The following is a 13,586-nucleotide window of genomic DNA, read 5'->3' on the forward strand; positions in this document are numbered from 1 at the left end:
TAACCTAAGACAGAACTGGACTGTCTTACTACCAGACTAATTATCCATGTCAAATAGCAATGAAAAAGTGTCATTCCTGTGGTGACACAAATCCAGAAGAGCATTTTGTTTTTAAGACTGCAAGCTTCTCAGGGCTGTAACTTATCCAAATTTTGTGTAACGCAGGGCTCATTGTGAGCTCTCACATCAGAACAACTCAAATAGTTTTCCCATCTACCTGTCCCAAAGAGACAGGCGCTGGTGAAGCAAAGACTGCCAGGAGAAAGAAGATCCTCCACAGAAGCGAGGCTTTGCCACCCCTTCCTAACAAAAGGTTTTGATGGCACTCCTGCATACACTTGCAATTTTTAGTGTGTTACCCTGCAGTATCACTATTCTACATTGTCTGAATCAGGTTTCTGTTGAAGGGCCTGAGCCAGTGCAGCACTTTAGCACAAACCCAGCTTCAACAGCAGTTTAATTAATTTGCTGTGCTCTGACCAGGGGTGACAGAGGTGCAGGCAAACACTGTTTTGTAAGTTCACCTTGGAAGTGAACTTAAGTGACCTTAAGCAGAGAGGCAGGGCAGACAGCTGGGAGTGGCTGTGTCAAACCAGACAGGCAAGATTCATTGGAAATTCCCTGTCAAAGGCAAATCCTTTATTTTGTTGCCATTAGAATTTGTCAGCCTTAGAGAGCTCTCTCGGAAGTTCACATTGCTCTGGAAGGGGCTCATCCTGATGGAATAATAAAGCATGTTTACAGCAAGTTTAGTTGGGTATCTGAAGCAATTCTGGGTGCTCTGGACACTGGCAAGTGCCACTTGCATCTGGATTGTCTCCAGGGAGGGATATGAACATATGCAACTGAGCTTCTCTCATAGCCAGAGAAAGAGCATCACACAGGTAACATTATTATTCTACCAGGGGAACAAATAATTAACAAAGCTTTCAGACTAATGCACACCTCTTCCAGACTGATAGGTTGCTCTTACATGACCTTGGCACAGCCAATGCAGATCACAACACTGTGTATCAGTGTATCCTTTACAAAGGATGAGCAATGCTGCCCATCAAGGCAGAGTAGCCCCTGCACCTTTTCCAAACACACCACAGAAACATTTTTGATGACTTCATGATTCTTCATTTCTTTCCCTAAGCCACTTGGCAGGAGGACTAACATACCATTATAAGAAGGCAACAATTTGTAAAAGGCTATCAGGCGTTTCCAGGAGAGACTTTAACCACAGGCCTCTGTAAATAATTTTTATTACACTTTGAAAGTTCTCATCACACACATGATCACAAAGTAGACAGTTTTCTCAGTGTAAAGTGCTTTGCTGCCTGTTGAACCAGTGTGTAAGCTGTTAGCAAAAGCAGGAAGTTACTTATCAGCCAGTCAGTACTGCCTTAAACACTCATCTTTACTGCAACTCACATTGCCTTACCGTCTGTATTTATGGACTCGTATCCACCTCCTCATTTATTCCCAAGTATACACAGCAAACCATGCACTTCTCTGGAGTATTTGTGAGGACAAAGTCATATGCCCTCCAAACCTCTCTCAGATTACAGCACATCCTTTAACTGTCCAAAACATCACCCGTTTTGGCTGCAAATCCACTTGGACTCTTCCTCCCATCTGGCCGGCTCCTCTGTTTTCCCATTCTCCACCTTCTGTACTGCCTATGAAGAATGTGATCACTTCTGCTTGCAAGGAAGCTGATAGCGGGAGGTGTGGTGGTCCATCAGGTCAAACTCATCATGGCCTTCCCTGAGAAGCAAATACAAAGTGCAGTCAAAAGTAAATACCCAGGCTGGGAATTCGCCCTTAGCTACTGCACAAGGTATCTCCCAGCAGCCCTTACCTAGAAACTTATCTCAAGGGAGATAAGTTGTGAGGACCTGACTGGCAGCCACGTGGACTGACTACTTAAGGTATTTGCTTGTAACAGAAACCTCTGAGGTGCTTTGCAGGAAGGTCTGCTCAGCCTTGCCTGATGGATTCGAAAATGACAACAGATCTCTCTGTCTCTTTGCCTCTTGGAGAGATTCACTTAACTGATGGCTCATTTGCAGCACTATGTCTATGATTCCAGGGATACAAGCAACTCCTGTGACAACAGACAAAATGACAGTCTGCTCTGCACAGCTCTGTTGTGGCTAAAACGCAGTGTCCTGGCAGCTGTCTGAACCACGCTCAGCAGCGGGCAGTGTTGAGACACAAGCCTGCATCTGAAGGGAGCAACTTATACACTTGTTCACCTTCCAGACTGCTGATTCTGCTTTTACTGATGTTTGCTGTTGGCTATTTTTGTTTGTTTGCTTTGTTCTTAATGATCTAATACAGCCAATCACATACTTTCTTAACATTTTCATATTTTTCCCATTCCATTTCCATTTCTTTACAAAAACATTTGAAGGAAATCAGAGAATATACACAAAAGCATCTCTTGTTAACCCAACCATATTCTTAGCAACTTGCTGTCTAAATGTCTTCCAGCCAACTACCCAAAAGTTTTGAGGCATGAAAAAAGAGAAGTCACACAAACTGTTAGGAAAAGCTTTATATTCAAGGGAATTAACCCTCCAAATCTGAGACATGCAATATTTTTCAGAAATCAAGCTAAAAACATTTAAGAACCAAGACTACAGCTGCTGCAAGGCCTGACTGATGAAAAAGGGTTCACACATACATATTTCAATAAAGATCTTTTTAATATACTTTAATATTGCAAAGTCTCAACCTAAGAAAAGCTTCAGGAGTTTATACTATCTGATCTCCCCTCTTAAGGGAACACAGCCCAGATCATCCATCAATGGCATTAACAAGCTATAGGAGTCACTGAACAATAGTCTCATTTATCCCATCCCACGTAATGCAGCACACCAGCTGCTCCAGAGAACACTCAGACAATGTGCCCAAACATGCACTGAGGCAGTACACACACAACACTCCTGCCTAGGGTCAGTTTAGTCCCCGAAGCCCGGGATAACTACTTATCACACAAAGTATTTCCGTAACAACTAGCATTTAGCTCAGATCTGGGTTCCTTAAATATTCCCTCCTACTGCCTGTTTTATTGCCTAACAGGAAAAACAAACAAAAGGGGCCAAGCTTTCCTTTCACCTGCCTCTAAGACCAAGAGGAACTGCGAGACTTACCGAAAACAGCGCTGGCAGTAGAGGTCACCATCACAGCCATGGCAGCGCAAAGTGGCATCTTCGTTGCAGATACAGCACCAGGGTAACTCATCCTCATCACTATCTGCCCTGGCAAGAGCTGTGGTGGTTGGAGTCTGGCTCTAATTCACAAAGAAAACAGAGACACAGAGTTCAAACCCCAGCAGAGAAAATACAGGACTTTTCATTGTAATGCATGATGGCCACAGTGACCTGTCATATGGTCCATAGTTTACCCTCTGCTGATGCTAAGTCTGTGAGAAGAACTTGCCCAGAGCCCAAGGATAGGCTCCATATGCATCTAGATTGTTGAATAAAATCCCAAGGTACTTGCTAGAATTTAGTTGTGAAACTATGTTGCTTGGAATGTAAACAGGTATTCATTTGGTGTCTACAGCAACACACACCCACATTGTCTGTACTGTGTTAAGGGCATGAAGGCCAGATCTTCTGGCAGGCACCACAACAATACCATGTGACACACAATTCCTGCTGTAAAAGCAAGCAATCAAGCAGTTTTGCTGAAAGCAGTTATGGGGGAAGGGAAAGTACTGGGAGGTTGGGTGTGTTTTTCTCCCTGTTAGAGAAAGAAAACTGTGGGACAAAGGAAGCAATTTGCCAAAAGTCCTCTACTATTGATTTGTACCTGTGGCTGGGACAAAAAGATCTTCTGAAATCCTAATCTAAATATATCCATAAGGCAAACTGTTGTCTCCTTCTCCCTTACAGAGAACTCTTGTGAAACTGAACAGTCATAAACACACTGAGACACAGTGCCTGGACACTGTCAAAGGCAGCTTTCTAACATAATCTTTTCCTAACACTATCTTTTACATCAGAATCGCAAGGTGGCATACCTATGAGATGGATGTTTTCAATAATGTTTACAATTAAATAATTTCTTCCATGGGGGATAGGCCTGACAAGTGACTGTCAGTCACAGGTCCATTTAATTCTTGTAATATACATTAGAGAACATGTTTGTATTTCCATAGTAGGCCAGAATCCACTCTGAGCATAGGATATCTTGCTCCTAATTCCTTCTTCTGATATTATATGAGAACACAGACAGTGTATTACTGACTAGAGGTTCTATTCTGCACAAGCTGAAAGCACCAGCAAACCTCCCATTTACTCAGGTTCAGGATGTATGGTACTAGACTGTGGCCTTGTCAGTCTAATTTTATATATATATATATACATTCTCTAATATTCATACTGTGAGGTCTCTGCTAATTTCTCCAGATTTAGATGACACCATAACATTCAACAGAAAGCCAGCCTGAAAGGAATAGTATTCCAGGGAGCAATTCCTCTTAAATGGATGATTCACAGCTGAGCTCAGGGCTGGTCAGCCTTGCAGAAGCTGCTTGGCTTGTCTGCCCTGGAAAAACTGGTTGGTTAATCTTTTCCTACATTAAGCCTAGGATACAGCAAACTTCTGCTGCAGAACTGTACTCTCTTAAGACCCTGGAATACATCAATTCAAGAGATCCTGACCAGCTCACTGACCTTTTGCTTTGCTTTCTTACACAGGTTCTGTTGTGAGGGTCCTTGTTGGGTGGTCTGATCTGGAGGAATGTTGAATCCACTTGCTTCATCCAGGGCTGCTTCCTCTGTGAGCTGGTAACAAGAGAAAGCAAGAAGCCTCTTGTTTCAAACACAGCTGTGATCCTCATTCTAGGTCCTAAACCTCCCGCCCTTCTTGCTCTCATGCAATAACAGGAGATAAGAAGTCTGAATACATCTTGTGTTATCCAGACAGATGTGAGCTCTCTGCACTAGGAACACTGTGTGTACACTGTGGACAGTCAGTGCAGCAGCAGGGGCCTGTAGCAAACACACTCTACTTTGCAGCACAACTATCAGGAGACCCTCAACATCATGCTAATCACACGTGTGTGATGTATCAGACACAGCAATTGTCTGATATGCACAGCAAACACGGGTCTGCCTGCCAAGACAATTCCGAGACATTTTAGAGAAAAATAAGCTGTGCTACACAGCACACAGGTCATCATCCATGTTCTAACTGGCTAGGGCAGAAGAAGGAACAAGAAGCAAGGAAGTAGCAGCAGAGTGGGGTTGTAAAGAAGACACACACACACCACAAGAGACACTAAGCATGAGTGAGAAAGACAATGTGGCAGACTAGAAGCATTGTTGTCAATCGCCTGCCAAAATACCTGAATGGCCCATGGGAGCTAGCATTGGGAAAGCATTAGGAGGGGAAGGAGTGACACTCTTCCCAGAAACACAAACACATCCTTTGTGTATGCTCATCAGGTAACAGACACACTGGGCGTAACTGAGAGGAAGATAAACAAGGCCACAGCTGCCACTTCTGACCTGTTTTAGCACTCTGCGAATGGCTTCCTCCTCAGCCACTTCCTCATCACTGTCAGGAAGTTTATAGTTTTCCAGTGTAACTGTAGGAGTAAGAAATGGGAGACTGTAACCCACATCTGCTTCAAATCTTGTGCCCCTTATGTACCAGAGACAATTGCTTGTGCTGTGAGCTTGTTTTGGCATTCTGGCTCTGACACAGACAGATCCTTTTCAGGTGCAAACTTGTCAAAAAGGGTGTTATTGTTTGGTTTTAATACTGGAAGAGGGAAGAAAAAAATCCCCACCAAACCCAGAGCTTTGCTTTTAAAAGCTTTGTTAACCTCACCAGAGCATGCTAGCACTACCTAAGAGAAGGGTGCAAGACAAAGCAGTCTGACCTTACAGCTCCAGCCTTTACCCTCAACTTAGATCTTTCACGCTGATTTCATAATGAACCAACTTGTACAACTTTACAGATAAAATCAAATCTCAGTCTGTTTCTTGAAGAACATAGGAATTAAATGGATAAACACTTCTCAGAAAAGAAATTACTCTGTCACAGTAACTTGATTCCCCTCTTGGCACTGTATTCTCATCTGCTGCTCACCTTTCTCTGGGTCCTCGCCTTTGAGTGCTGCCAGTCTCTTGGCAACCTGTAAGATCTTCTCCTGCCTAGTATTCTCTTCCTGCAGCTCGGCAGCAGCTTCTGCCAGAAGTTTGTTCTTCTCTTCCTCTAGCTGTTTTGGGTCCAGATTTGCAGGGCAAACACAATCTTCACTTTCTCGATTGAGATCATTCAAACTTTGGCTACTAACAGCTGCAGACAGACACACAGAACATGCTGGTGACTCAGCAGCAATGTTCCTTGGGCACAGAAAACACAACAAAACCAATGATATGAGAGCAGCTTGCTGCTTTCCATGAATCCAGGTAATAACAGGAGAAGGCATGCCAGTAGGATCCTCACTGTACATGAAGAGAAGAAAGTGAGCTAATCTGTGGTCTACAGCGAGATTACAGAGAAAGCACTGCAGCTAGGAAGATAATGGTATGCCAAATTCCAATGTTTTGTACAAGTGCACAGGTGCATTAGGAGTAGCAACACCTCCTCCCCAGGGAAAGGTAACCTTAGAGAAATAGAGAGGAGTGATCTGTGTACAACAACCCTGACAACAAGGAATCATCTCCAAGCAAAGACACTGAGACCCAGTATGGAGCCAGATGGCTGCTCTTAGTCAATTTGGTAGTTATAAGGGGGAGAGATGGACAAACTGGACACCCAGCTCACCTGTAAGCTAGATAGGGAGGCATATATTGCCTTCTCAATATAGCACATACATTATTAGATATAAACAGGTCTTTGGAAGCCAAAATAAATACCTTGAGGCTGAACTCTTGGTCTGTAATGCTCATCAATGGCAACTTCCTCAGATAGTTGAGTTAACAGGTCATCTGTCCGCTGGACCAGACTTCTGGTATCAGGAGGCTGGTGTACCTAAGAAACAAGGGGGGCGTGGGAAAAGGCAAATGAGAGGAAAGTGGCATACTCAATCAAAGGAAAGTTTGGCAACCAAGATCACCCTGGATGGAAGCAGCATAAGAAGATGCCTCCATTGATATTGAGAATCTCAGTTTACAGCTTTATGTGGTGTAAGACTTTCAAGGGCTTCATTTTTAGAGGTGCTGAATGCACACAGCTCTTAGAGCAGTCACCCAAACAATGAGAAGTGGTGCTGAATGTATAGGAGTACATGCTGCTGGGTCCCAATCCCAGCTCTGTCACTACCTTCAATGCAAACAAAGTGCTGTTCTCAACAGTCCCAGCCAGCAGCCCCACTAAAACCTACAATAACATCTGGGCATGCAGCCGAAAAAAGAACCATAAGGAAATGATATTCTGGGGACAAGATAATTCCTATAGGCTTTCAATCCAACTGATTCCTCTGCAACTTCAGACAAACCATGCTGAACTTCCATTTCTGGAATAATTAACAGGATTTTGCCTAGCTGGTGTGCAGTAACGACTACAAGATACAATTAGAAGGTAGGGCTGATAAGCCCCAAACACAAACAGCTCTGAAATACTATGACCACTTAGGTATACAAATGAGTTGAGAGTAAAAAACTTAGCAACTATTGTTAAGAATATACACATGAACTACATGAAGGAGCACATTGGATTCAAATTGAGGCAGTGAACTGGTAAAGGCTGACCATTTGCTTCTGAAGCAATGACACAATCAGGAAACAGAGATTTTTGAGTTAAGCTACCTGGACACAAAAAAGCTGAAGAAGGAAGAACAGTTAACATGCTGGGACACCAGTTATTGTGTCAGCTCAGAATAAATTGCTGACTAAAGAGCTGAGGGATCTTACAGGTCTGCGAGCCTGGGAAGGAGGATCTCTCCCCTGCAGGGCAGCCAATCGATCCTCCATCTCCTCTGTGGATGGAATAGGTCCCCGGCCATCCTCCTTCAGGGCAGCCAGCCTAGCTTCAATCTCAGCCTGAGTAGGGATGGACTCTGCAATTCAGAATAACCCAAGAGAAGAGATTATCCTGTTAATGAAAACAAAACACTTCAAATTTTTTTTTCTTAAAATTGTATTTCTTTCTGGAATCAGACTCTGAACACCTGAGCAAAAACCTCCCTCAGCCCTGATGTGAATAAGGGGTCATACTGCAGTGACTCAGAGACTACCCTAATGCTACCCTTGCCTTCAGAGTCCTTGCCTCCATCACAGTTTATCTCCTAGCCATAAGGTGAGTATTAGGGTAACATCATTTGGCAATCAGCTGACTTTGAATACTAGGGACAGGCAGAGAAATAAGAGTCTTTCAGGCAGTATAGTCCATCTCCTAATGCCAACCTAAACATATATCAGACTGAAACCCTCCCCTGCCACGTAACAGACGAGAGGCAATGGCCTCAAATTGTGCCAGGGGGAATTTAGATTGGGTATTAGGAAAAATTTCTTCACAGAAAGGGTTGTCAAGCACCGAAACAGGCTGCCCAGGGAAGTGGTTGAGTCACCATCCTTGGAGATATTCAAAAGATGTGTAGATGTGGCACTTAGGGGCACGGTTTAGCAGTGGACTTGGCAGTGCTGGGTTAATGATTGGACTTCATGATCTTAAAGGCCTTTTCCAACACAAATGATTCTGTAATAACCAGGTAACCACTTTGCAGTGTGTTCTTTCTCTTCTAGGGATTCCATATAATTTTAAAAATAGTTTATTCTCCTGCAAGCACCTCAAAGCTGTCCCAGAAACTGACAGCTGTGGACTGGGATGAGAATCTTTTTCCTTCTCTGAGAGACAAGGCTGGCCAGAACATAGTCCCACAGAGAATGGAACCCAGGACAATGACCCACAGGAAACCTTCTAAAAAATACTTTGGCCAAAGACTTTCATTTCATTCTGCTCCAAGCGGCCCTGACACAGGCTTTTACCCCACAAAAAGGAAACGAGAAAGTGATTTTACACATTAGATACTGCCCCAAAATTGAGTTGTAGTTTCAAGGGAAACCCCAAGAAGCAAAATGAAACTGGAACATTGACCTAAAATCATTGTAGAATTGGGCCATTGTGGCAGCAGTACTTGGGTGCTCTGTCCTATTTTAAGCCTTCATTTCCCTAAAACAGCAGCCTCTTAACACCCAGGACTCCCCTCTCCCTCCAGATTCCATGTTTCCCAAGTAGCAGTGTTCCCACCCAAGGTATTTACAGTATTCTCTACAACTCACTCGGTTTCCTTTCCTCCCTGAGCCTCTCCAGTCTCTCTGCAATAGCTCTATCCTCTTTTGAGAGTCCCTGGTATCTGGAGCCTGCTCGACCTGGGGGTTTTGCAGCTGCTTTCTGTTGCTCTTTCAGCTGGTTTTGCTTAGCCTCAAAAGCTGCTACACGCCTGTGACAAGGATGGAAAAAAGACATGACAATTGAGAACAGGGATTTTAACCTGGAGATATGAAAACATCCTCTGTGAACCCAACAGAAATGAAACCACTCTCTCTCATACTAGGCTCTCCAACATCAGCACAATGAGGTATTGCTAAGGTTAAGGAAAACCTTAGCTCACAGGAGCAGCACGGCTGGCACTGCTTCCCATAAGATATGGAACATTTCACCACCGGGTTCCTGTTTCCAAGCCAGCTCTGATCAGTCACAGATAATTGCAGGCAGGTGGCTTTTCAGGAGTCTATTCAAAAGAGCTCATGCCCCACCCCTAAAACAAACTAACAACCCAAACAACAAAACAGAAGCTCTATCCTTAATCTAATTCTGAATCCAAGCAAATACCCACATCAAAAGACCCACTTTTGCAGGTCTCCACAGGGGAAAAGGAAGGCCTAAAAGGCTACTCTGTAGCAGAAACAACTGATTGTCAAGTGCAACTCACTTTTTGTAGTTTTCTGGTGGTGACCATTTTGCTGAACTGCTTTGAGATCCCTCTCTGAAAGACAAAACCAATGATTTTTCTGAACTCAAGATACTGACAATACTTCAATCACCTAGTCTCTCAACTTAAGAAGAATCAGCAGACTTTTCTTGACCTCTTGATACACCCCCTTTCATAACCTCATTAACACTGAGAGCAATCAGTTTATGAACTGGATTAAGATAAGATAACTGCCTGGGACAGCAGGGGACTTCATTTCTAGTCCTTTGGTCCAATTGTTTTGCATTGTGACTTAATACAGTCACCAGTGATCCAAAGGAGGTGGGGCTGAAATACCCTTGCCTCCCACAGCCTGCACCTCCCACTTCAGAAAGCAGGTAGACAGTAGTTAGGTAAGACTCCCAGCGTAACTAGCTTCCATGCAGCAGAACACTCTGGAAGTAGCTGGGGCATGCAACAAAAACAGAATCATATAATGCACAACCAAAACAAAATGTTACAGAAGTTATTATATAACCACCATCATAATGACATCTTCTAGCACACTTGAACACTGCACACCACAAGCACATATTGTATAACTGTCTTCTACTTCACTGTATTCAGGTTGAGGGGCTAAACTACACACTTAGGTGAGGTAGTTGGCATATTTCACTCATTCTTGGAAGCAACAGCTATAAAAAACACAGCTAAGGCCTGTATAGCAATGAATGAATGTAACATTGTTGAACTGTTTTTCGGTTCTAAGGTTTCAGTTCTGAAATTCATTTGCATAACAACATATGCAGTTTACAGAATGGGGTGCCATCCAGAGGGACCTCGACAAGCTCAGTAAGTGGGTCCATGTGACTCTGATTAAACAATAGGTCCCATGGTTTAACAAGGCCCAGTGTAAAGTGCTGCACCCGGGTTGGGGCAACCCCTAGTATCAGCACAGACTGGGGGATGAACAAATCAAGAGCAGCCATGCTGAGAAGGACTTGGGGGTGCTGGTGGGTGAGAGCCTGGACATGAGTCAGCAATGTGCACTCACAGACCAGAAAGCCAATTGTGTCCTGAGCTGCAACAAAAGCAGTGTGGCTAGCAGGTCGAGGGAGCGGATTTTGTCCCTCTACTCTGATCTTCTGAGACCCCACCTGGAATGCTGCATGGCTGGCATTCCCAGCACAGGAAGGACACAGACCTGTTGGAGTGAGTCCAGAGGAGGCTACCAAGTTGATCAGAGGGATGGAACACCTCTCCTATGAGGAAAGGCTGACAGAGTTGGGATTATTCAGCCCGGAAAAGAGAAGGCTTCAGGGTGACCTAATTGTGGCCTTCTAGTACCTGAATGGAACTTAATGGAAAGACAGAAAGGGACTTCCTACAAGAGTATGTAGTGACAGGACAAGGGGGAATGTTTTCAAATGGAGAGTAGCTTTAGACTAGATATTAGAAAAAAATTCTTAACTGTGAGGTTAGTGAGGCACTGGCGTAGGTTGCCCAGAGAAGTTGTGGATGCCCCATCCCTGGAAGTGTTTAAGGACAAGTTGGATGGAGGGAGCTCTGAGCAATCAGGTCTAGTGCAAGGTGCCCCTGCCCACAGCAGACAGGTTGGAAAGAGATTGTCTTTAAGGTCCCTCCCAACCCAGGCCATTCTATGATTCTGTGATCTACCTGCTATCTGCTCAGGGAGAGTTTTTTTTTCTTCTGTAACTCTATAGTACTGATATTAAAATGATGAGAAAAAAAGGCCCACAAGAAACACGGAGAAAGGCTGCCTTGTTTTTTTTAATGGCTTTGAAGTTGTAAAGGTAAATCAGAAAATTTCAAAACTGAAACGACTGAATACTGTATTTCACTGTTTCCATGAGCCAGTGAAGATGAAGACCTTCGCTAATGAGAGGCTCCTCTCCTTTAGACACCAGCAGAGCCAGAAAATTCCCCACTAACTGGTGAAAATTCCTTGCTATATGAGAGAAGTGGAGGAGTAAGAGAAGGAAGAGTACACCAAAGAATTGGCTAACTGAGGGATTCTGGTGTATACTTGTGTTCTTGTGTTACTTGTTCACATGTATAACCCCTGATGCTTCTGAATTACTTTTTTTTTGTTTTCAACAGTTATGTTTCCAAATTTTTTTTTCTTTGAAAAGCAAACTGATTTTATGCTACAAAATTTTAAATCTTCAGGCTATGTGTAGGGGAGACCCCTCAACACTGACGATTTGTGTCACCGCCCACAGAGGTAATAATACTTTGAACATCTTATTGTCAGCCCATTCGACTACTACACTTCTGAAAAGACTGCCAGTGCTTTTAGAGGGGTGTAGATTTCTGGGCAAAAACACAGTGGGGCTTAACCTGGGCTCATCTAGCTAAGATGACCACAGTAATTCAGTGTCCTTCTGTGAAGTTTTAAACCTGCTTCCTTCTGACTACTCTGTCATAATAGAAAACAGGCACAAATCCTGATTCGTATCTTTGGACTACACAACTCACAAAACAACAATTCAGAAACAGCCTGGCTTGAAACCCCAGGGTACAGGCAGCATCCGTGCACAAATGGAAGGCACAGCTCTCATGCATAAATCTGCAACACAACACTAGGATGTAAACTGAAGATACAAAGCAGGAAACTGTCTTTGGGTGAAGAAACACTCACACCTTACCCAGTTAGTTTTTCATGACACTGCTTGCACACCTTCTGCTGCGTGCTTCCACAGCGGGGAACAACAGCAGTGAAGCTCCGGCAGCCCGAGCAGAACGACCGTCCGCAGTTCTTGCAGCCGCACTGCAGAGACAGAGAGAGGGGCAGGGCAGGGCTTCACCAACCCGTCATCACACACCCCCACCGCTCTGCCCGGCCGCACGCAGGCACAGTGCCCGTGACAAGGCACACACAAAATAACGCTGGGGCTGTGCTGATTTTTTGTAAGAGAACTGTATCACCAGCTGCTGATGAAGATACGGAGACTTTCGAGAACCAGCACGTAACTCCTGCTGGGAGCTGAGTCACCACTACATCCCATAGTATAACAAAGTGTGTGCGTGGGAATTGTCTGAGACAATGACCGAATGCTGGATTAGAGGGATGACATGATGATTTTTTTTTCTCTTTTTTCTTGTTTTTTGTCAGTAATCTCCCATATTTGAAGACATATTGCAATTAGGCACCACAATAGCTCAGTAAGCAAGGACAACAACGCCGGGATGCTGGCCAGGAAGATGTCTCGGCGCAGGGCGAGGCGGTTCCCGGTTCCCCTCTCAGACCCTCGCATTGTGGGGGCGTCACCCGCGGGACCGGCCGGTCCTGACCCCCCGCAGCCGGACTTGCCTCTTTCTTGAAGACAGAGAACTTGGACGCGCATCCGTAGCACCGGCTATCCATGGCGCTACCGGAGGCGCGGCCCAGCCTCAGGCGTGGCGCTGCACGCCCGCTGAGGCAAGCTCCATAGTCCTCCCCCCAGGTCCCTTGGCTGCCTCAGGCCCGAGGGTCGGCGACGATCGGGGTTGGCACTTAGCGGGGAGGCGCGGAAAGCGCCCGCCCGTCCTCAACACACGGGGCTGAAGGCGCACGGCCCGACGGGAGTTGTAGTCCCTCGCCTCGCCCTTCCCGGCGCCAGTCGACGGGCAGCTCTCCGTGGATAAACTACACTGCCCAGGGCTCCGCACGGTCCCACTGCCGGGCTGCCCGGGCCACCACCCAGGGCACCATCGGCGT

The 13,586-nt window shown here is 45.0% G+C and overlaps 1 protein-coding gene across 2 annotated transcripts; it reads right to left on the minus strand.

Moving 5' to 3' along the window:
* Positions 1 to 1,230: 1,230 nt before the first annotated feature.
* ZFYVE19 (zinc finger FYVE-type containing 19) lies at positions 1,231 to 13,424 on the minus strand. 2 transcript variants are annotated; one of them, XM_027642290.1, is made up of 11 exons: positions 13,200 to 13,424; positions 12,535 to 12,656; positions 9,887 to 9,940; positions 9,234 to 9,394; positions 7,866 to 8,011; positions 6,870 to 6,984; positions 6,097 to 6,306; positions 5,467 to 5,590; positions 4,674 to 4,790; positions 3,144 to 3,283; positions 1,231 to 1,752 (listed from the first exon to the last, which is right to left on the minus strand). In XM_027642290.1, exons 1-11 carry the CDS (start codon positions 13,251 to 13,253, stop codon positions 1,727 to 1,729), a joined length of 1,269 nt encoding a protein of 422 aa, XP_027498091.1. In that variant the 5' UTR covers positions 13,254 to 13,424; the 3' UTR covers positions 1,231 to 1,726. The 2 variants fall into 2 exon arrangements, with proteins under 2 accessions (XP_027498091.1, XP_027498092.1); XM_027642291.1 differs by having other exon boundaries at positions 4,674 to 4,784; positions 5,511 to 5,590; positions 13,200 to 13,421.
* Positions 13,425 to 13,586: the final 162 nt, after the last annotated feature.

The sequence above is a fragment of the Corapipo altera genome, unplaced genomic scaffold (genome assembly GCF_003945725.1).
Source record: "Corapipo altera isolate COAL_440 unplaced genomic scaffold, ASM394572v1 23b, whole genome shotgun sequence".
In the NCBI taxonomy this organism is placed as follows: domain Eukaryota; kingdom Metazoa; phylum Chordata; class Aves; order Passeriformes; family Pipridae; genus Corapipo; species Corapipo altera.

Bases quoted from the DNA above. Each gene is read 5' to 3' on its own strand.
- ZFYVE19 (XM_027642290.1), bottom strand. From the start codon at position 13,253: ATGGATAGCCGGTGCTACGGATGCGCGTCCAAGTTCTCTGTCTTCAAG. The intron at 5,591-6,096 runs GTGAGCAGCAGA...TTACTCCTACAG, and splicing joins AGGCGAGGACCCAGAGAAAG to TTACACTGGAAAACTATAAA. The intron at 1,753-3,143 runs GTAAGTCTCGCA...TTTGCTTCTCAG, and splicing joins TACTGCCAGCGCTGTTTTCG to GGAAGGCCATGATGAGTTTG.